At 40.4% G+C, this 22,447-nt stretch overlaps 1 protein-coding gene across 4 annotated transcripts in view; it reads left to right on the top strand.

Annotated features, from left to right (window-relative positions):
- Window positions 1-21,191, top strand: part of LOC133665095 (uncharacterized) — a 46,791-nt gene extending 25,600 nt beyond the window's left edge. For 2 of the 4 annotated variants that reach the window (XM_062070295.1, XM_062070292.1), the window contains 7 exons: window positions 9,523-9,603; window positions 13,986-14,189; window positions 14,260-14,346; window positions 15,478-15,608; window positions 16,476-16,629; window positions 16,742-16,850; window positions 20,111-21,186. In XM_062070295.1, coding sequence (XP_061926279.1) covers window positions 9,523-9,603; window positions 13,986-14,189; window positions 14,260-14,346; window positions 15,478-15,608; window positions 16,476-16,629; window positions 16,742-16,850; window positions 20,111-21,039 — 1,695 coding nt within the window. In that variant the 3' untranslated portion in view covers window positions 21,040-21,186. Of the gene's footprint in view, window positions 1-9,522; window positions 9,604-13,985; window positions 14,190-14,259; window positions 14,347-15,477; window positions 15,609-16,475; window positions 16,630-16,741; window positions 16,851-20,110 lie in introns of all 4 variants that reach the window. The other 2 variants (XM_062070293.1, XM_062070294.1) reach the window with 2 other exon arrangements.
- The last annotated feature ends 1,256 nt before the right edge of the window (window positions 21,192-22,447 follow it).

The raw sequence follows: 22,447 nt of genomic DNA, 5'->3' as shown, positions 1-22,447 counted from the left end.
ATTTAAATGGCTAGCAAATCTTTGGAGATGCCTTCAAATATATTTATGTACTGTAATAATGAATAAAACGTTTTTATTTAGTCAGTGACTGGTCTCTAAGTGTGTTCAGTGAATTTAAAATTGTATTTTCATAATTGCTTTATTACATTTATAGGTGTGGACCCCAATTGGTTTGCTACATTCAATTCAAAATATATGCCATCTTCATATCAGCAATTATTTATGATGTTTTTGAATGATCTTGTTGTGTCGTAATCATGTTTTTTTTTTTGTTGTTGTTGTTTTTTGGCGTTTGCTGACCTAACATAACCAGAAATCATCATCTTAATTAAAGATAAAAGTATTTTTTTAGTTACTTTCTCTAAATATCTAAAATTATTCATATTCTCTTCATGTCATATTATGCTCCTTCCAGTGCTGTTGTTTTTTAGTTCTTATCCAATCAGAATTCAGCTAGCTTATGTTGCCATGCTGTACCAAATCTGCCCGGAGCCTTCAGAATCAACAATGCGGGCATCCGTGCACATACAGTTGATAGATAATTGCGATAGCCAATCAGATCACGAGTTGTTGTCAGTAAGGCCTTCTAGCTGGCCTCACGGTAACGAGACTGTGATTGGACACTCACTTGTCACTCCAAGGTGAGTATCCAATCAGAAGTTGCAATTTACCAGGAAGCGGGAAATGTTGCGCCGTAGCCATTCCCGGAGAAATAAACAATAATCACTTTTTTTAAACCCACAAAAAAGGAGAACAACTCATTCACACCATTCAAGTTTTTTACCATTTAAAAAAAATTCCCGCTTTTCCCAAAATTCACAAATTTTGGGGGAAATTCCCATTGAAATGAATTGGCCATTCTTCAAACTTCCACAATTCCCACATTCTTCAACCCATTCCACCTTCAACACATTCCACCATTCTGGACATTCAAACTACCCTTTTTTCAAGTTCAAAAAAATTCCCAAATTTTCCCGAAATTCCCTAATACCATTTACTACTTCAATATTTCTTGCCCGATTTAAAAAATTCTAACATCAACCAATTCAGCTCATTCAGGACTATCGTGCTCCTAATCATTTTTAAAAATTCCCGCTTTTCCCAAAATTCACAAATTTTGGGGGAAATTCCCATTGAAATGAATTGGCCATTCTTCCCACATTCTTCAACCCATTCCACCTTCAACACATTCCACCATTCTGGACATTCAAACTACCCTTTTTTCAAGTTCAAAAAAATTCCCAAATTTTCCCGAAATTCCCTAATACCATTTACTACTTCAATATTTCTTGCCCGATTTAAAAAATTCTAACATCAACCAATTCAGCTCATTCAGGACTATCGTGCTCCTAATCATTTTTAAAAATTCCCGCTTTTCCCAAAATTCACAAATTTTGGGGGAAATTCCCATTGAAATGAATTGGCCATTCTTCAAACTTCCACAATTCCCACATTCTTCAACCCATTCCACCTTCAACACATTCCACCATTCTGGACATTCAAACTACCCTTTTTCCATGTTCAAAAAAATTCCCGATTTTCCCGTAATTCCCTAATACCATTTACTACTTCGACATTTTTTGCCCGATTTAAACAATTCGAACATCAACCCATTCAGCTCATTCAGGACATTCATGTTCCTAATCATTTTCAAAAATTCCCGCTTTTCCCGAAATTCCCAAATTTTGGGAAATTCCCATTGAAATGAATTGGCCATTCTTCCCACATTCTTCAACCCATTCCACCTTCAACACATTCCACCATTCTGGACATTCAAACTACCCTTTTTCCAAGTTAAAAAAAATTCCCGATTTTCCCGTAACTCCCTAATACCATTTACTACTTCAACATTTTTTGCCCGATTTAAATAATTCTAACATCAACCAATTCAGCTCATTCAGGACATTCATGTTCCTAATCATTTTCAAAAATTCCCGCTTTTCCTGAAATTCCCAAATTTTGGGAAATTCCCATTGAAATGAATTGGCCATTCTTCCCACATTCTTCAACCCATTCCACCTTCAACACATTCCACCATTCTGGACATTCAAACTACCCTTTTTCCAAGTTCAAAAAAATTCCCGATTTTCCCGTAATTCCCTAATACCATTTACTACTTCAACATTTTTTGCCCGATTTAAATAATTCTAACATCAACCAATTCAGCTCATTCAGGACATTCATGTTCCTAATCATTTTCAAAAATTCCCGCTTTTCCTGAAATTCCCAAATTTTGGGAAATTCCCATTGAAATGAATTGGCCATTCTTCCCACATTCTTCAACCCATTCCACCTTCAACACATTCCACCATTCTGGACATTCAAACTACCCTTTTTCCAAGTTCAAAAAAATTCCCGATTTTCCCGTAATTCCCTAATACCATTTACTACTTCAACATTTTTTGCCCGATTTAAATAATTCTAACATCAACCAATTCAGCTCATTCAGGACATTCATGTTCCTAATCATTTTCAAAAATTCCCGCTTTTCCCGAAATTCCCAAATTTTGGGAAATTCCCATTGAAATGAATTGGCCATTCTTCCCACATTCTTCAACCCATTCCACCTTCAACACATTCCACCATTCTGGACATTCAAACTACCCTTTTTCCAAGTTCAAAAAAATTCCCGATTTTCCCGTAATTCCCTAATACCATTTACTACTTCAACATTTTTTGCCCGATTTAAACAATTCGAACATCAACCAATTCAGCTCATTCAGGACATTCATGTTCCTAATCATTTTCAAAAATTCCCGCTTTTCCCGAAATTCCCAAATTTTGGGAAATTCCCATTGAAATGAATTGGCCATTCTTCCCACATTCTTCAACCCATTCCACCTTCAACACATTCCACCATTCTGGACATTCAAACTACCCTTTTTCCAAGTTCAAAAAATTGCAGATTTCCCGAAATTCCCTAATACCATTTACTACTTCAATATTTCTTGCCCGATTCAAACAATTCGAACATCAACCAATTCAGCTCATTCAGGACATTCATGTTCCTAATCATTTTCAAAAATTCCCGCTTTTCCCCAAATTCCCAAATTTTTGGGAAATTCCCATTGAAATGAATCGGCCATTCTTCCCACATTCTTCAACCCATTCCACCTTCAACACATTCCACCATTCTGGACATTCAAACTACCTTTTTTCCAAGTTCAAAAAAGAATTCCCAATTTCCCGAAATGCCCTAATACCATTTACTATTTCAACATTTCTTGCCCGATTTCAACAATTCTAACATCAACCAATTCAGCTCATTCAGAATATTTATGCTCCTAATCATTTTCAAAAATTCCCGCTTTTCTGAAATTCCTACATTTTTGGGAAATTCCCATTGAAATGAATCGGCCATTCTTCCCACATTCTTCAACCCATTCCACCTTCAACACATTCCACCATTCTGGACATTAAAACTACCCTTTTTCCAAGTTAAATTTTTTTTCCAGATTTTCCCATAATTCCCTAATACCATTTACTACTTCAACATTTTTTGCCCGATTTAAATAATTCTAACATCAACCAATTCAGCTCATTCATGCTCCTAATCATTTTCCAAAAATCCCGCTTTTCCCCAAATTCCCAAATTTCCAGGAAGTCCCCACTGAAATGAATGGGACATTTTTCCAAGTTGCACAATCCCCACATTTTTCTACCTATTCAAACCATTCCAACATCAGCACATTCCACTCATCCTGCACATTCAAACTAACACTTTCCCCAAGTTCCAAACCAAAATTCCCGTTTTCCTGGAAATTCTAACTCTTCAACATTCAAACCATTCCAACATTCAAACTATTCTTATATTCATACTACATTATGTCAGGAATTGTCTCTTCTAGTTATAAATGAGAAGCTTTAATCGATTGATCTTGCCTGGTAAAATAAATAAACATACATAAATAGTTAAACAAATAAAGGGATAATTAAATAAATTACATAATACCAAAAAAATAAAAATAATTGTGTTGTAATCTCCCCCACAAAATAATTATTTATTTTTCTTTTCTTTTGCAATTGCTCGTCGATCGACCGCAGCGGCGCTTGATTATTACTGCCTGCAGACAAGATGGCGGACGACCGTCGGATGTGACACTTTCGACGCTCGCCGTTTTCTCTTCATATTTATGTGAAGAAGCGCCTGGCCGAGATGGGTTTAACGCAGAGTTCCGGCGTGTCCGAAGGCGGCACGTATGGATACCACGTCCACGGTGTAAGACTTGACTTTTACTGTTAATTAAGCGGCTCGTATTTCGACGGCTTATCTATGCTAACATGCTAAGCTAAGTAGTTTGTCCTGACTCACCGGTCCAACATGTTCAGGTGGCGCTTAAAAAGTGCTCGTAATTTGGATAAAGAAGCATATCCGAAGCTGTTAAAGCCTAGCGTTTATTTTATAACTTCATGGTTAACACTGTTTGGTGTTGAATGTCTGTCGGCGGGTGTAATGTTTATTCTAATTTAGCTTAATCCAATCCAATCCACTTTATTTGTTTAGCACATTTAAACAACAACAAATGTTTTACAAAGTGCTGCACAACAATATTAAAAACAATATTCAAATATTATCCTTAGCTCCACCAATGACGGAATCAAAACTAAAACACTAAATACATATAAAACCAATATAAAAACTAGAGATGTCCGATAATGGCTTTTTTGCCGATATCCCGATATTGTCCAACTCTTAATGACCGATTCCGATATCAACCGATATACAGTCGTGGAATTAACACATTATTTTGCCTTATTTTATTGTGATGCCCTGCTGGATGCATTAAACAATGTAACTTTACCATGAATTGATTAACGTGGACCCCGACTTAAACAAGTTGAAAAACTTATTCGGGTGTTACCATTTAGTGGTCAATTGTACGGAATATGTACTGTACTGTGCAATCTACTAATACAAGTTTCAATCAATCAATCAAAAACAAGGTTTTCCAAAATAAGAGAACAACTTAAACTCCAGTTATGGAAAAAAGTGCCAACATGGCACTGCCATATTTATTATTGAAGTCACAAAGTGCATTTTTTTTAAATTTAACATGCCTCAAAACAGCAGCTTGGAATTTGGGACATGCTCACCCTGAGATAATCCTGATATCATGAATTGATTAACGTGGACCCCGACTTAAACAAGTTGAAAAACTAATTCGGGTGTTACCATTTAGTGGTCAATTGTACTGAATATGTACTGAACTGTGCAATCTACTAATAAAAGTTGCAATCAATCAAAAAAAAACCCACTACAACTATGGGAAATACTATACTTTGACTTTCACAAAGTGCATTATTTTTTTTATTTTTTTAATCATTCCTCAAAACAACAGCTACAAAAACAATGAAGGCACACAGCTTCAGTTCAGAGTATACTAGAGCATACTTGCCAACCTTGAGACTTCCGAATTCGGGACGGGGGGGCGGCGGGGTTGAGGTGGGGGGGGGGCGGGGTTTGGTGGTAGCGCGGGGTGTATATTGTAGCGTCCCGGAAGAGTTAGTGCTGCAAGGGGTTCTGGGTATGTGTTCTGTTGTGTTTATGTTGTGTTACGGTGTGGATGTTCTCCCGAAATGTGTTTGTCATTCTTGTTTGGTGTGGGTTCACAGTGTGGTGCATATTTGTAACAGTGTTAAAGTTGTTTATGCCTCTACCCTCAGTGTGACCTGTATGGCTGTTGACCAAGTATGCCTTGCATTCACGTGTGTGTGTGTGTGTGTGTGTGTGTGTGTGTGTGTGTGTGTGTGTGTGTGTGTGTGTGTGTGTGTGTGTGTGTGTGTGTGTGTGTGTGTGTGTGTGTGTGTGTGTGTGTGTGTGTAAAAGCCGCATATATTATGTGACTAGGCCAGCACGCTGTTTGTATGGAGGAAAAGCGGACGTGACGACAGGTTATAGAGGATGCTAAAGGCAGTGCCTTTAAGGCATGCCCCCAATAATGTTGTCCGGGTGGAAATCGGGAGAATGGTTGCCCCGGGAGATTTTCGGGAGGGGCACTGAAATTCGTGAGTCTCCCGGGAAAATCGGGAGGTTGAAACCGATACCGATAATTTCCGATATTACATTTTAAAGCATTTATCGGCCGATATAAAAACAATATAAAAATAAATATGATTAAAAAGGGTAAAACCAATTAAAACAATACATAGAAATCAAAATTTTAAAACACACAGTTTAACCCAATAATCCAATGTCAATCAATCAATTTCCTTTATTTAACCAGGTAAAGGACTCATTGAGATTAAAAATCTCTTTTTCGAGAGCGACCCGACAAAGAGGGCGGCACAAACAATAATAATTACAACAAGACAATACAACAGCAGTCATACCACAACCGGTCAAAAGTACTTTAAAACGGTTAAGTAATAATTCAATTTAACACTAGAAGTCCCAGCATTTTTCTGTCTACCTAGAAGACCCAGAGAGGGGTCATTTGGCCCGACGCTTTTCCCGAATACACTAATCACTCATTTTGTTATGGTAATGAGGCTGTTAGGGGCAGTTTGTCTAGGTAGACAGAAAAATTATACATGTGGGAAATGCCAAAAGGAGCAATGGCAGTGCCAGGATTGTGAGTGACTGCTCACATGTATGTCAGTCACGTTTACATGGACATGGTTTTTCATTCTTTGTAAATATGCTTTTTTCTTTGTAAATTTTTTTTTTTAAACTATTTTTGGCACACAAAAATAACAATTGCTTCTGCAACAACCCTCCACACCAAAACTGGGAAAACAGTTGCTTTTTCATTCTTTGTAAATATGTTTTGTTTTGTATTTTTTTTAACAATAAATGTCAGAGTGTTGATCCCTTCATTCTGTTGATCCTTGCAAAAACACACACAACCTACCTCAGAACTAAAGCTTGAGCTGTAAGGTCCCCTCCCCCACACAGGCTCAAGTGGCCCCCTGCCGTGTGCCACTAACAGCCACATTTTCATAACAAAAGGAGTGTCCACAGGGGGGACTAGGGGTCAAATGACCCTCTTGTGTGTTTTCTAGGTAAAAGTGTCAATTGACCCTTCTCTGGGACTTCGCGTGTTAAAAGCAAGTACATTGCCCAAGAGAACTGGTTTCTTGATCTTTTAAAATGGATTGATTGATTGATTGAAACTTTTATTAGTAGATTGCACAGTACAGTACATATTCAATCAATCAATGTTTATTCATATGGCCCTAAATCACAAGTGTCTCAAAGGGCTGCACAAGCCACAACGACATCCTTGGTTCAGATCCCACATAAGGGCAAAGAAAAACTCAACCCAGTGGGATGACAATGAGAAACCTTGGAGAGGACCGCAGATGTGGGTGATCAATTCTGGTAGCCTCAGATCTTTCTGGATGTCATTCCATGACCAGGGAGCAGCATAACTCAAGGCTTTTTTTTTTTTTTAAAACAAGTTCTGTGTTGACTCTAGGAACCAACATGTGAGCTTAGGCTGTAATGACTGTGGAGTCTCTACACACAAAGGAACACAAATAGGTGTGTTTAACAGTCTTTGGGCTGTGAAAGACGGACAGTTTGCCTTTGCATACAGAGTACAGTGGTGGACAAGATTTCCACAACCAGTAATAAAACGTAAGGCAGAGTGATATACAGTGTCTAGTTTCTTCAAAAAAGTGCCAAGTGCATTCATAAAAAGCAAGTCTCCATAATCAAGTAAAGGAATAAAGGTGGATGAGATCAGATGTTTCCTAACTTTTAGGAAAAAACAAGACTTATTTCTAAAAAAAGAAACCCAATTTCATTTTAAAGGCCTACTGAAATTAATTTTTTAAATTTAAACGGGGATAGCAGATCCATTCTATGTGTCATACTTGATCATTTTGCGATATTGCCATATTTTTGCTGAAAGGATTTAGTAGAGAACAACGACGATAAAGGTCGCAACTTTTGGTCGCTGATAAAAAAGCCTTGCCTGTACCGGAAGTAGCGTGACGTCACCGGAGGAAGGACTCCTCACATTTTCCCATTGTTTACACCAGCAGCGAGAGAGATTCGGACCGAGAAAGCGACGATTACCCCATTAATTTGAGCGAGGATGAAAGATTTGTGGATGAGGAAAGTGAGAGTGAAGGAGTGCAGTGCAGGACGTATCTTTTTTCGCTCTGACCGTAACTTAGGTACAAAGGTTCATTGGATTCCACCCTTTCCCCTTTTTCTATTGTGGATCACGGATTTGTATTTTAAACCACCTCGGATACTATATCCTCTTGAAAATGAGAGTCGAGAACGCGAAATAGACATTCACAGTGACTTTTATCTCCACGACAATACATCGGCGAAGCTCTTTAGCTACTGAGCTAACGTGATAGCATCAGGCTGAAATGCAGATAGAAACAAAATAAATAAATCCCTGACTGGAAGGACAGACAGAAGATCAACAATACTATTAAACCATGGACATGTAAATACACGGTTAATAATTTCCAGCTTGGCGAAGCTTAACAATGCTGTTGCTAACGACGCCATTGAAGCTAACTTAGCAACGGGACCTCACAGAGCTATGATAAAAACATTAGCGCTCCACCTATGCCAGCCAGCCCTCATCTGCTCATCAACACCCGTGCGATCGACGGAAGGACGAAGGACTTCACCCGATCATCCGTGCGGTCGTCGGCTAGCGTCGGCTAGCGTCGGCTAGCGCGTCTGCTATCCAAGTCAAAGTCCTCCTGGTTGTGTTGCTACAGCCAGCCGCTAATACACCGATCCCACCTACAACTTTCTTCTTTGCAGTCTTCATTGTTCATTAAACAAATTACTAAAGATTCACCAACACAGATGTCCAGAATACTGTGGAATTTTGAGATGAAAACAGAGCTTTTTTGTATTGGATTCAATGGGGTACCAATACTTCCGTTTCAACGATTGACGTCACGCGCATACGTCATATGTAGACGTTTTCAACCGGAAGTTTAGCGGGAAATTTAAAATTGCACTTTATAAGTTAACCCGGCCGTATTGGCATGTGTTGCAATGTTAAATGATAAATGGGTTATACTTACATAGCGCTTTTCTACCTTCAAGGTACTCAAAGCGCTTTGACAGTCAATGTTAAGATTTCATCATTGATATATAAACTATCAGACTGTGTGGTCGGTAGTAGTGGCTTTCAGTAGGCCTTGAAGCTTTTGTATGTGTGCTTTAAAAGACAATCTCTCATCAATAATAATTCCTAAGTACTTACAGTATGTTGTGACCAACTCGAGCTCGACCCCACGAGTAGTCGATATTATAGGGATGTTCAATCCGTTTGAAAACATCGCCTTAGATTTGTCTGCATTTCGCACTAACCTAAGTTGGGTCAGCTGGCACTGAACAACATCAAAAGCAGACTGGAAGAGTTCAAGGGTTTGCACCGCAGAGGGGGATGAACAATATATGACCGCATATGTATACTACAGCTGTATTATTTCACATAATGCTAACCGGTTTGTCAGATCCTGTTTTGTATTTAATTTTAATGTACAAGTGTATTTAATGAAGTGTCCACTGATGTGTTTTTTTTAATGTAATGACAGGTGCAACTGAATTCACCTGCAGAAAAATGTGGACTGCTGCCCTTCTTTGACTTCATTCTGTCGCTGGACCACAAACGACTTGTAAGTTTATTGACAGCCATGGCCAAAAATATTGGCACCCCTGCATTTCTGTCGGATAATGCACCACTTCTCCCAGAAAACTGTTGAAATTACAAATGCTTTGGTATTCACATGTTTATTTCTCTTGTTTGCATTGGAACAACACAAAAGAAACCCCCCAAAAAAGCCAAATCTGATATTATTTTACACAGAACTCCAAAAATGGACGGGACAAAATTATCGGCACCCTCAACTTAATTGGTAGCACACCCTTTGGAAAAAACAAGTGAAATCAATCGCTTCCTGTAACCATCAATGAGTTTCCTACACCTTGCTACTGGAATTTTGGACCACTCTTCTTTTGCAAACTGCTTCAGGGGCCGTATTTATAAAGCGTCTTAGAGTGCCATTTTACACTTAAGTCCATGTGCGTGTGTGACCCTTTAATAGGTGACAGCATGTGAGGTGAGTGACGTCAGTGAGTGTGTGGGCGAGAAAAGAGAAGGAGCGGTAGCGTGAGTGCGGGCGGGGACTAGTTTTTGTGTTGGATTGGCTGTTTGCAAGCAATCAATAAAGCAAGATTTGCAACTAATCTCATCATTCACCCTAAAGTCGTCCGCTGTGGAGACCCACAGTAAAGTGAAGGGTGTTGCCCCGAGCATACATCGGCCCTGGAGAAGTGTCTCCCCTGCGCTCTTCGACTACGGTCTGGGAGCAGGAAGCAGGAAAGGTGCAACAAAAAGGAAACATTTATTTTTGATTCATTGCCAATATTGTTTGTTTGTTTTGTATTATTTTGTAGTTTATTGTCAAAATATACACTCCCATTGTCCACTTAAATATTTCTAAAATATTTCTTTATTCTTAGACAAGGGATTCCCTTCCGTGATTGATCATTTCTATGGACACAGTAATGACGTCACCTAAAATTTTGTTTACGGCACATAGTAATGTCGTAATTCAGCACTGAGTGTGACATTTAAGATTCAGTCCTACACTTCGCTGAAAGTGTGAGTAAGACGCTTGATAACTAACTTTTAAGTGCAGCTTTCAGAGAAGAATTTCTTTACTCATAAGTCAACTCTTAGCAGACTTCTTAGGAGTAATTCTAAGAAGCTTGATAAATACGGCCCCAGGTCTCTCAGATTCGAAGGCTGCCTTTTCCCAACTGTTGTTTTTAGATCTTGCCACAGATGTTCTATAGGATTTAGATCTGGACTCATTGATGGCCACTTCAGAACTCTCCAGCGCTTTGTCTTAAGCCATTTTTGTGTGCTTTTTGGAAGTATGGGTCGTTATCCTGCTGGAAAACCCATGACTAGGGTTGATGTTTGTTAAGAAATTATCGATTTCGAGGCCATTATCGAATCCTCTTATCGAACCCAGATAGGTTGTTGTATATGGAAAAAACACACAATACTTGGTTTAACAAAAGCTCACTTTTATTTTTTAAGAAAAAAATTAATAAATAAATAAATAAATATTGACTCTTAGTGCCCCTTTAAGTGGGCCACCTAAGAAAAATACATGCAGGGAAAATCCTGCATTCATTTGTAATGCACAGCACTTTACATGTGAAACAAATCTCAGAGTAATGGTGTTGTTTACTTTTTGCTCCATTACATGTCAGCAAAATACAATTATTAACCTACTTGTATTCGTCTGTGTTGAAGGGGAGGAGATTTTTCACCATTATTCTCGTTAGCTTGCGAGTAATGTTGTTAGTCTCCTCCCCACTCATCTTGCTGCGCTCTGCGTTATACCTCACTATGGTAAATGGGTTAACGCTCTGTGCTACAGAGCCAACACTGCCCTGGTCACTCTGGCTGTCATCTGAAATAGGATAACGTTAACATTATCTTAATTCACATCTTGCAAGCACTAGTTTATTAGACAGACCTGCAAACTCTGGAGGGGTGTAGGCTACAAGATACCGTTAACGTTATCAGACACATACAAAAAAGGTTAACGTTACCGTTAGCCACTGACTATGCTTAGGTAACGTTAGTCTAGCTAACATTACTGCAGTCCTGGTTGACATAAGAGGTAACATTATTTTAGCCTAAAGGCTGCAAGTGAGCAGATATGGAAATTAACCGGCATCACTCACCGGCACTATCACTGGGACTGCAGGTTGAAGCAGAGGAAGAGGGGCGTGCTTCGTCATCTCTGTCGCTGCTTCTCCACGTGTCGAAGACACGACACGTTTCTCTAACCTTCAGGTTATGTACGGCCTAAACCTGTTTCAACATGTTTGTTGTACTGCTCCCCTTACAGGAAAGCGAAGCTCTGCAATAATTGCAGATAGCCGTTTCCTCGTCGTATTTCTTGGAAAAGTGAAGCCATGTCTTGGAGCGTTTTTTTCCGGTCCATTGTTGTTGCTGCTTCTGTATCTGCTGCCGAATGACTGAGCTACGTCATTTCCTGTGACGTGTCACAGGACTCGTTCCCAGGGATTCGAATTAAGAATCAAATCTTTTTCTTTACTATAGTGGCTTCGATAACGGGAACCGTTTCTCACAAAGGGATTCGAATCCGATGAATCGGTTCTTTTCTTTTCGAACATCATCCCTACCCATGACCTCTGACGGAGACCCAGCTTTCTGACACTGGGCCCTACATTATGCCCCAAAATTCTTTGGTAGTCCTCAGATTTCATGATGCCATGCACACAGTCAAGGCATTTGGTACCAGAAGCAGCAAAGCAACCCCAAAACATCAGTGAACCTGGTGTTCTTTTCTTTGAAGGCCTCATTTTGTTTTCTGTGAACAGTGTGATGATGCGCTTTGCCAAAAAGTTAAAGTTAAAGTACCAATGATTGTCACACACACACTAGGTGTGGTGAAATTTGTCCCATCCCCTTGATCACCCCTTGGGAGGTGAGGGGAGCAGTGGGCAGCAGCGTAGCCGCGCCCGGGAATCATTTTTGGTGATTTAACCCCCAATTCCAACCCTTGATGCTGAGTGCCAAGCAGGGAGGTAATGGGTCCCATTTTTATAGTCTTTGGTATGACCCGTCCGGGGTTTGAACTCACAACCTACCTGATCTCAGGGCGGACACTCTAACCACTAGGCCGCTGAGTAGGTGCTAAATCTCCACTTTAGTCTCATCTGTCCACAGGACTTTCTCTCAGAAGGATTTTGGCTTCCTCAGGTAAGTTTTTGCAAACTCCAATCTTGCTTTTTTATGTCTCTGTGTCAGCAGCGGGGGGTCTCCTACCATTTCATTGAGATGGCGACGGATAGTGCGAGCTGACACTGTTGTACCCTGTGTCAGCTAGAATTTGTTTGGAAGTTGTGGAGAATGCATATATTTTTAAGAGTTCTTTCTTTATTCATAGTCATGTTTAAAGCAGCTAATATTTTCCCATGTGTACTCACTCTTTTTGCTTGTATCTTATGTCCGCAAGTGAACTCTGTGCTTTACCTTGAAGGGTTGGAATGTGGGAGTATAGCATACTCCCTTTTTACCTTATCAGTATTAGAACAAAGAGGCTGTATTCCTTTCTGGGCAGGGTGGGGGCTGTTTTCGTATTCAATAAGTTGTCTCTTCCTGTTTGATTTTCAGACCAGTTCTGGATGCTGGTTTTAGCGCATTTGTAAGGACTGGTCTCCTAAAGCTTTAGTAAAACTTGATAATATTCCTATTCTGTCTTGATGGTCCTTCTTACTCAACATATATGTCATCTGAAAGATGACCAGTGACTTTATTTCCCTGAGAGGAAGACTGGTCAGACGCAACAAAGTGGATCGAGGTTCTTTATCCACAATTTTAACAATCCTTCGTTGCAGTCTTTCATCAATGTTTCTCTCACGTCCACGTCCAGGGAGGTTAGCTACAGTGCAATGGGCTTTAAACTTCTTGATGACATTGCGCACAGTATACAGAGTAACATTTACATCTCTGGAGATGGACTTGTAGCCTTGAGATTGTCCGTGCTTTTCCACAGTCTTGGTTCTGAAATCTTTGGAGAGTTTTTTGCTCGTCTTTCTTTTCTCCATGCTCACTGTGGTACACAAAGGTTGAGTCAACATTTCTCCATTTTAACTAGCTGCAAGTGTGATTTCTATATTGCCAGCACCGGATACTTGCTACTGGTGAGTTGAATTACAAACTAAAGGAGCATCACATGCTTATAATACAGCTATTTCTTACAATTTTGAAAAGGTGCCGATCATTTTGTCCAGTCCATTTTTGGAGTTCTGTGTAAAAATATCAGATTTTTTCCCGTGTTGTTCCAATGCAAACAAAATAAATAAACATGTGAATACCAAAACATTTGTCATTTCAACAATTTCCCGGGAGAAGTTGTGCATTGTCTGACAGAAACGCAGGGGTGCCAATATTTTTGGCCACGACTGTATAACATGGTATTGAGATGATCAATGTTTTATGTACCAGAATGAGGAAAATGATCAGCTCAAGGAGCTCCTGAAAGCCAATATGGAGAAAGAGGTGTGCATGGAGGTGTACAGCACCAAGACAATGAAGGTTCGGGAACTGGAAGTGGTGCCCAGCAATATGTGGGGAGGACAAGGCCTGCTGGGGGCAAGCGTTCGCTTCTGCAGCTACCAAGGAGCCAATGAGAACGTCTGGCATGTGCTGGTGAGGACGAAATAATATTTTGCGACTCCAGCTTCTATATATTTTAGTTAAAATTGTATTTCCCCTTTAGGATGTGGAAGCCAGTTCACCCGCTGCCCTTGCAGGCCTCCGTCCTCACACTGACTACATTGTTGGCGCAGATCAGGTATTGCAAGATGTAAGTATTTTCAGACGACACTAAATCAGTCCCTCCAGGGATCCTGGATGTCGAGATTGCGCAAATTCACACAAATTAAAGCAATCCGTGCAAATTACAGTCGCGATCAAAAGTTTACATACACTTGTGAAGGCCCCACCTTTTCTCGCTATGGACGGCTAGAAGACGGAACGGCACTTGTACTTCCGATTGAAAGCTCAGTCTAAATAGAAAGGCAGTGCAACATAGCAGCACCGGCAGTGAGCGAACTCATCCAAAAGATGGCGCCACAGCACAAACAATAACACACCTATGTGTCTTTGCTTGTTTTTTTTGTTTTTTTTACTATTCGCATTGTGGCCGTCAACGGAGAAAAATCGATAAATTGGCTGCACCGTTTTATAAGCCGCAGGGTTCAAAGCGTAGGAAAAAAGTAGTTCGAAATTTACGGTAAACATTTTTTCCTAGTTTACATGTACTTGTATGTTTATCTTACCACCATTTAACCAATGTAAGACAATTAGGAACATTCTTATTTGCAAAGAGGCAGTATTTACATGACAGAGATGTTGGAGTGTGATGATAACCGCTCATCAGCTCTCATTAGCCAACAAAAATCAGCGCAATAGATTGCTCTCAACAGTCCACAAATGCCCTTAACATGCAATGTGTTGGAACTTAGTGCAGCCGAAAAGTATCCACAGCGCTTTTGTTATGCTACAACCTTATTCCAAATGAAATAGATGAATTTTTTTCCCTCAAAATTCTGCACACAATACCCTCAAGTCTTTTTGAATACAATGCCAAAAGCTCGGCACACCTACGTGTGGTATAAAACGAGTAAAACATCAATACCGTAATTGTTTTTTCCAATTTCCAAATCATGTGTTTTTTTCAGGTTAAGATTACAAGGAACACTTAAATAAACATTAATAAGAAATTCATAAAATCACAATTTGAATCAGTTGTTGTTGAAAAAATAAGCCTCATTTCATTGCAACTTTCTTAAAAAAGCCGCCGCAAATTCAGGCATTTTGTGCCAAGACAATCACCAAAAAAAACTGGTGAAATTCCTGAGGGACTGACTAATCATAACCAAGTGTGCACAGCAGGACTACGAGGATGTGCTGACTCAAACTTGCCAATTTCCAGTCAGAAGACTTCTTCTCGCTGATTGAAGCTCATGAAGGGAAGCAACTGAAACTGTCGGTGTACAACACACAAATGGACGCCTGCAGGGAGGTGGTGGTCACCCCAAATGGAGCTTGGGGAGGCGAGGGCAGGTATGGAGTTCTCGCAGATATACTACCAACATCTTGTGGACAGTCTAACCTGACTCTACCTACCTACTACTTATGTAATCTGTCAATCTATGTATCCAAATATGTGTTTATATCGGCCCAAAATGATTTATTGTTTCATCTTTTAGCTGAAATTCATCATTGTATTTAATTAAAATTAATTACATCGTGATGAACAAAATAGGAAAGTTCGATGTCATGCTAAAATTTTACCAGGATTCTTTAAAACAGGTGTGTCAGATTTTTTTTTATTGAGAGCCGCATATGTAAGCATATATTAGCTTTATTTGCATAGGCAATTGTGTTTGATTATATTTCTTAATAACAGATTGATGGATGACTTGCTTTTAAAATCTTAAGTCAAAGTGACATGCAGATATTTATTTATTTTTTATAACCAAGACAATGCGTGGAATATAATTTTGCTTGATCAGAGTTTAAAAGAGATTATATTACATGCAGTGTGTCAAATTGAAAGAAATACATGTAGTCAGAAAGTGCTATGTTGACACAGGCCTTAAATCATGTGGCGGGTCAGAATTGGGTCATGTGTTGGGCCACATCTGACCCCCTGGGTCTTGACGCCTACGCTTTAGATTACGGGTAATGTAAAGATAATTTCTCAAAATTCTCAAATAACCTAAAAACCCCCCCCAGCTAATACATTGTTAGATATCTAACACACCTTAGTATTTTTTCATGAAAAAAAAAAAAAAAGTCTTCACTGTTGGCGTTTATCAAGCTTTATTTCATTATGTTTACTTTTTCTACATTGTTTTTGTACGGTAATGTGAATTAAGGAACACACTCTAACTAATCTCATTGGCTCTGACCATTGTTTATATCTAGTTTAGGTTGTGGCATTGGGTATGGCTACTTGCACAGAATCCCTGCACCTCCTGATCTATCCATACAAACGCCCACCGGCCCTCCACCTCCTGCTCCTCCTCTTGTTCCCGAGGAAGGCGCACCTGCAGAGCTGCCTAACCATGGCTTCACAGAGGTACTCCACCAACAACATAACAGAAGAGAAACCATCTTCCTGTCTTTCAATACCATCAAATGCTAACATGATGATTCCTCGATTGTACGTTAAATACTCGCCTGATTTTTAGGCACCATTGATGGCACCGTCAAACCAAAGTGAGGATGTGTTGGACTTGGAGCAGGTGACCCTCCCGGATGCTCCTCTACCTCCACCTATCCACCGCGTCACAGACCCTGGTGAGTTGACTCAAGACTCCTGTCAATGTCCGATTCTGTAAAGCAGAGTGCGACACAGAGGGCCATTTTCCCAATTTACCCCTAGCTACTACCGTATTTTTCGGAGTATAAGTCGCTCCGGAGTATAAGTCGCACCGGCCGAAAATGCATAATAAAGAAGGAAAAAAACATATATAAGTCGCACTGGAGTATAAGTCGCATTTTTTGGGGAAATTTATTTGATAAAAGCCAACACCAAGAATAGACATTTGAAAGGCAATTTAAAATAAATAAAGAATAGTGAACAACAGGCTGAATAAGTGTACGTTATATGAGGCATAAATAACCAACTGAGAACGTGCCTGGTATGTTAACGTAACATATTATGGTAAGAGTCATTCAAATAACTATAATATATAGAACATGCTATAATCTGTCACTCCTAATCGCTAAATCCAATGAAATCTTGTACGTCTAGTCTCTTACGTGAATGAGCTAAATAATAATATTTGATATTTTACGCTAATGTGTTAATCATTTCACACATAAGTCGCTCCTGAGTATAAGTCGCACCCCCGGCCAAGCTATGAAAAAAATGGCGACTTATAGTCCGAAAAATACGGTACTTAAGTCCTTTGGTTTTTGCTCTCAACGTCCTCCTCTGTGCAGAGAATTATTCCGAGTTTGTAAATAAAAACAAAAATAAACAATAAAAAATATTTGAGAAAGTAGAAATATCACGTTAATCACTTTAGTATCGATCATCTATTGATACTACTCTTAATATCAGCAACACCAACTTATGGATGGATCCACCCTCCTCATACGTGTCGTGTAGTGACTCTGACAATGTTGTTAAATTATACTCTCTCTTAAGGCCCAAGCTGTTTGTTTACATGCTTTTTTTTTTTTTCTCTTTGCTATTTGGGCTTATTGGACCCTAATTAGAATAAAAACTAAGAATCATCTTTTGATATGATGTACTTAGTCCATAAGTACACAAACGTGTACTTCATGTTTAGTGACATGCTAATTCTTATTTTTACACTTTTTTCCCCCCAAATTCATTGTATGTTATACTCTTCTGACACCACCAGATGGCAGTATAAGTGTCCACATAAGCGGCCATAAGACCCCAATTCAGTAGTGTTCACCATTTTGGAAATACGAGCTAAAAGGTGCTGTCCACACATATGGCCACTAAGCCTTTAGTTAATGTACTTTTTCATTTCCCGTCAAAAACGGTTTACTTTCTGCTGTGACAACATTCCATCTACCCGACTTAATTAAGCACTTATTTCTTAGCGTTGTCTCGCGGCTAGCTTAGCTATTAGCATGCCTGCCCCTGGCTCGTTCTCGGCGTGCAACATATTTCGCCTCCTCCTCCAGTGATAACGAAACTTGATAATGATATTTGAAATACTACGAATCTTATTTTATTAGGTGATTATTATTAGCCTCCACTCTGTGTATGGAGACTCATAATTAGCTGCTAGCCACTTGTCAGCCGGGGAACTAAAAAAATAGCATTTGTAGTCGACATTAAAAGGTATTTATTGGCATTGGAGGTCACTTTTCACTAAAGTCGGCCAATACTGATCCAAGAAATTAATTTGACATAATATTACACTAATTTGATGTGTCAACTACAAACCCAGTTTCCATATGAGTTGGGAAATGGTGTTAGATGTAAATATAAACGGAATACAATGATTTGCAAATCATTTTCAACCCATATTCAGTTGAATATGCTACAAAGACAACATATTTGATGTTCAAACTGATAAACATTTTTTTTTTGCAAATAATCATTAACTTTAGAATTTGATGCCAGCAACACGTGACAAAGAAGTTGGGAAAGGTGGCAATAAATACTGATAAAGTTGAGGAATGCTCATCAAACACTTATTTGGAACATCCCCCAGGTGAGCAGGCAAATTGGGAACAGGTGGGTGCCATGATTGGGTATAAAAGTAGATTCCATGAAATGCTCAGTCATTCACAAACAAGGATGGGGCGAGGGTCACCACTTTGTCAACAAATGCGTGAGCAAATTGTTGAACAGTTTAAGAAAAACCTTTCTCAACCAGCTATTGCAAGGAATTTAGGGATTTCCCAATCTACGCTCCGTAATATCATCAAAGGGTTCAGAGAATCTGGAGAAATCACTGCAGGTAAGCAGCTAAGCCCGTGACCTTGGATCCCTCAGGCGGTACTGCATCAACAAGCGACATCGGTGTGTAAAGGATATCACCACATGGGCTCAGGAACACTTCAGAAACCCACTGTCAGTAACTACAGTTGGTTGCTACATCTGTAAGTGCAAGTTAAAACTCTCCTATGCAAGGCGAAAACCGTTTATCAACAACACCCAGAAACGCTGTCGGCTTCGCTGGGCCTGAGCTCATCTAAGATGGACTGATACAAAGTGGAAAAGTGTTCTGTGGTCTGACGAGTCCACATTTCAAATTGTTTTTGGAAACTGTGGACGTCGTGTCCTCCGGACCAAAGAGGAAAAGAACCATCCGGATTGTTATAGGCGCAAAGTGTAAAAGCCAGCATCTGTGATGGTATGGGGGTGTATTAGTGCCCAAGACATGGGTAACTTACACATCTGTGAAGGCACCATTAATGCTGAAAGGTACATACAGGTTTTGGAGCAACATATGTTGCCATCCAAGCAATGTTACCATGGACGCCCCTGCTTATTTCAGCAAGACAATGCCAAGCCACGTGTTACATCAACGTGGCTTCATAGTAAAAGAGTGCGGGTACTAGACTGGCCTGCCTGTAGTCCAGACTTGTCTCCCATTGAAAATATGTGGCGCATTATGAAGCCTAAAATAGCACAACGGAGACCCCCGGACTGTTGAACAACTTAAGCTGTACATCAAGCAAGAATGGGAAAGAATTCCACCTGAGAAGCTTCAAAAATGTGTCTCCTCAGTTCCCAGTGTTGTTAAAAGGAAAGGCCATGTAACACAGTGGTGAACATGCCCTTTCCCAACTACTTTGGCACGTGTTGCAGCCATGAAATTCCAAGTTAATGATTATTTGCAAAAAAAAAAATCAAGTTTATGTGTTTGAACATCAAATATGTTGTCTTTGTAGCGCATTCAATTGAATATGGGTTGAAAAGGATTTGCAAATCATTGTATTCCGTTTATATTTACATCTAACACCATTTCCCAACTCATATGGAAACGGGGTTTGGATAACACAAAGCTTAGATGTTTTGTTCCTTAAGTCTTAACCGCACGTGTCTGCTATTGTCTTTCCAGGCTTGTTGGAGTCTGAGGCCGCCATGATGAGCCCCGATCCCGCTGATCTGCTGGACAGGCTGGACGTGTCCGTGTCGTCCATCGACATGAACGACACCTCCCTCGCCATAAAGGACGAAAGAGACAACGAGATCTCTGGCGTTGGTAAGTTAGCTCGCAGAACACTTAGATGTCGTACGATCGGCGATTTTGGCAGCGGCACCGTGGACTGTAGGATAAGTTTCCAGCCCTGGGAAGACTACCTGGGATTATCTGATGTAGTTCGAGAGATGATAGCTCACAACAACACTGCAGGACCGGAAGCTGCGTCTCCTTCACGGACAGATGCTTGGAGTGCGTTTTTTAGAAGTCAAAGTCCGAGTTGCGTCGCACCTCCTCCGACGTCGTGCACCTGGAGACCAGAACTTAGTCTGCACGATGACCTTCCAGACACAGGGGGCTTGAACGCACCACCACGCATGATGTGCGCCTTCTGCAAGCGCAACGGGGAGTCCGAGGCGGTCTACAGGTCTCACTGGCTGAAGACGCTCTCCGGACACGTGGCCTGTCCTTACCTGTCCTTACCGTTTTTTAGAAACACGTGCGCTCAAAGTCCGAGTCGCGTCATATCTCCTCCGACGTCGTGCACCCGGAGACCAGAACTTAGTCTGCACGATGACCTTCCAGACGCAGGGCGCTCCAGTGGCCGCAAGAGGCACCTGAACGCACCACGACGCATGATGTGCGCCTTCTGCAAGCGCAACGGGGAGTCCGAGGCGGTCTACAGGTCTCACTGCCTGAAGACGCGCTCCGGAGACGTGGCCTGTCCTTACCTGCGCAGGTACGTGTGTCCTCTCTGTGGAGCTTCCGGCGACAAAGCGCACACTAAAAGCTTCTGTCCGGAAGTGGGCCCCAACTACAAGTCTGTGCACGCCCAGAAAGAACTCTGAGCTTCTTGTTTGCTTCCATCACAAAACCCTTTCTTTGTTGGAATACTTCTCTTTTATTGCTTTTATATCATGAGAGAATAAGTATTTTTATTTGTTGAAACTAAAACCCTACTGTGAAATTGCAATTTGACTTTCATTCTTGTGTGCAAGTAATGTTATTTGTAGTATTTGTAGTAGTTTGCAGTGTTTTACATGGTATTGTATTTATTTGTAGTATTGTTGTAGTTTTATACATATCGTTTGCAATACCATGAATTGATTACGTGGACCCCGACTTAAACAAGTTGAAAAACTTATTCGGGTGTTAACATTTAGTGGTCAATTGTACGGAATATGTACTGTACTGTACAATCTGCAAACCCCGTTTCCATATGAGTTGGGAAATTGGGTTGGATGTAAATATACACAAAATACGATGATTTGCAAATCCTTTTCAACCCATATTCAGTTGAATGCACTACAAAGACAACATATTTAAAGTTTTTTTTTTGGCAAATAATAATTAACTTAGAATTTCATGGCCGCAACACGTGCCAAAGTAGTTGGGAAAGGGCATGTTCACCACTGTGTTACATGGCCTTTCCTTTTAACAACACTGGGAACTGAGGAGACACATTTTTGAAGCTTCTCAGGTGGAATTCTTTCCCATTCTTGCTTGATGTACAGCTTAAGTTGTTCAACAGTCCGGGGGTCTCCCTTGTGCTATTTTAGGCTTCATAATGCGCCACACATTTTCAATGGGAGACAGGTCTGGACTACAGGCAGGCCAGTCTAGTACCCGCACTCTTTTACTACAAAGCCAGGTTGATGTAACACGTGGCTTGGCATTGTCTTGCTGAAATAAGCAGGGGCGTCCATGGTAACATTGCTTGGATGGCAACACATGTTGCTCCAAAACCTGTATGTACCTTTCAGCATTAATGGTGCCTTCACAGATGTGTAAGTTACCCATGTCTTGGGCACTAATACACCCCCATACCATCACACATGCTGGCTTTTCCACTTTGCGCCTATAACAATCCGGATGGTTCTTTTCCTCTTTGGTCCGGAGGACACGACGTCCACAGTTTCCAAAAACAATTTGAAATGTGGACTCGTCAGACCACAGAACACTTTTCCACTTTGTATCAGTCCATCTTAGATGAGCTCAGGCCCAGCGAACCGACAGCGTTTCTGGGTGTTGTTGATAAAACGGTTTTCGCCTTGCATAGGAGAGTTTTAACTTGCACTTACAGATGTAGCGACCAACTGTAGTTACTGACAGTGGGTTTCTGAAGTGTTCCTGAGCCCATGTGGTGATATCCTTTACACACTGATGTCGCTTGTTGATGCAGTACAGCCTGAGTGATGGACGGTCACGGGCTTAGCTGCTTACCTGCAGTGATTTCTCCAGATTCTCTGAACCCTT

This window comes from Entelurus aequoreus, linkage group LG14 (genome assembly GCF_033978785.1).
Source record: "Entelurus aequoreus isolate RoL-2023_Sb linkage group LG14, RoL_Eaeq_v1.1, whole genome shotgun sequence".
In the NCBI taxonomy this organism is placed as follows: Eukaryota; Metazoa; Chordata; class Actinopteri; order Syngnathiformes; family Syngnathidae; genus Entelurus; species Entelurus aequoreus.
Note: the sequence above shows the minus strand (reverse complement) of the source record. Positions and strands in the feature narration are given on the sequence as shown.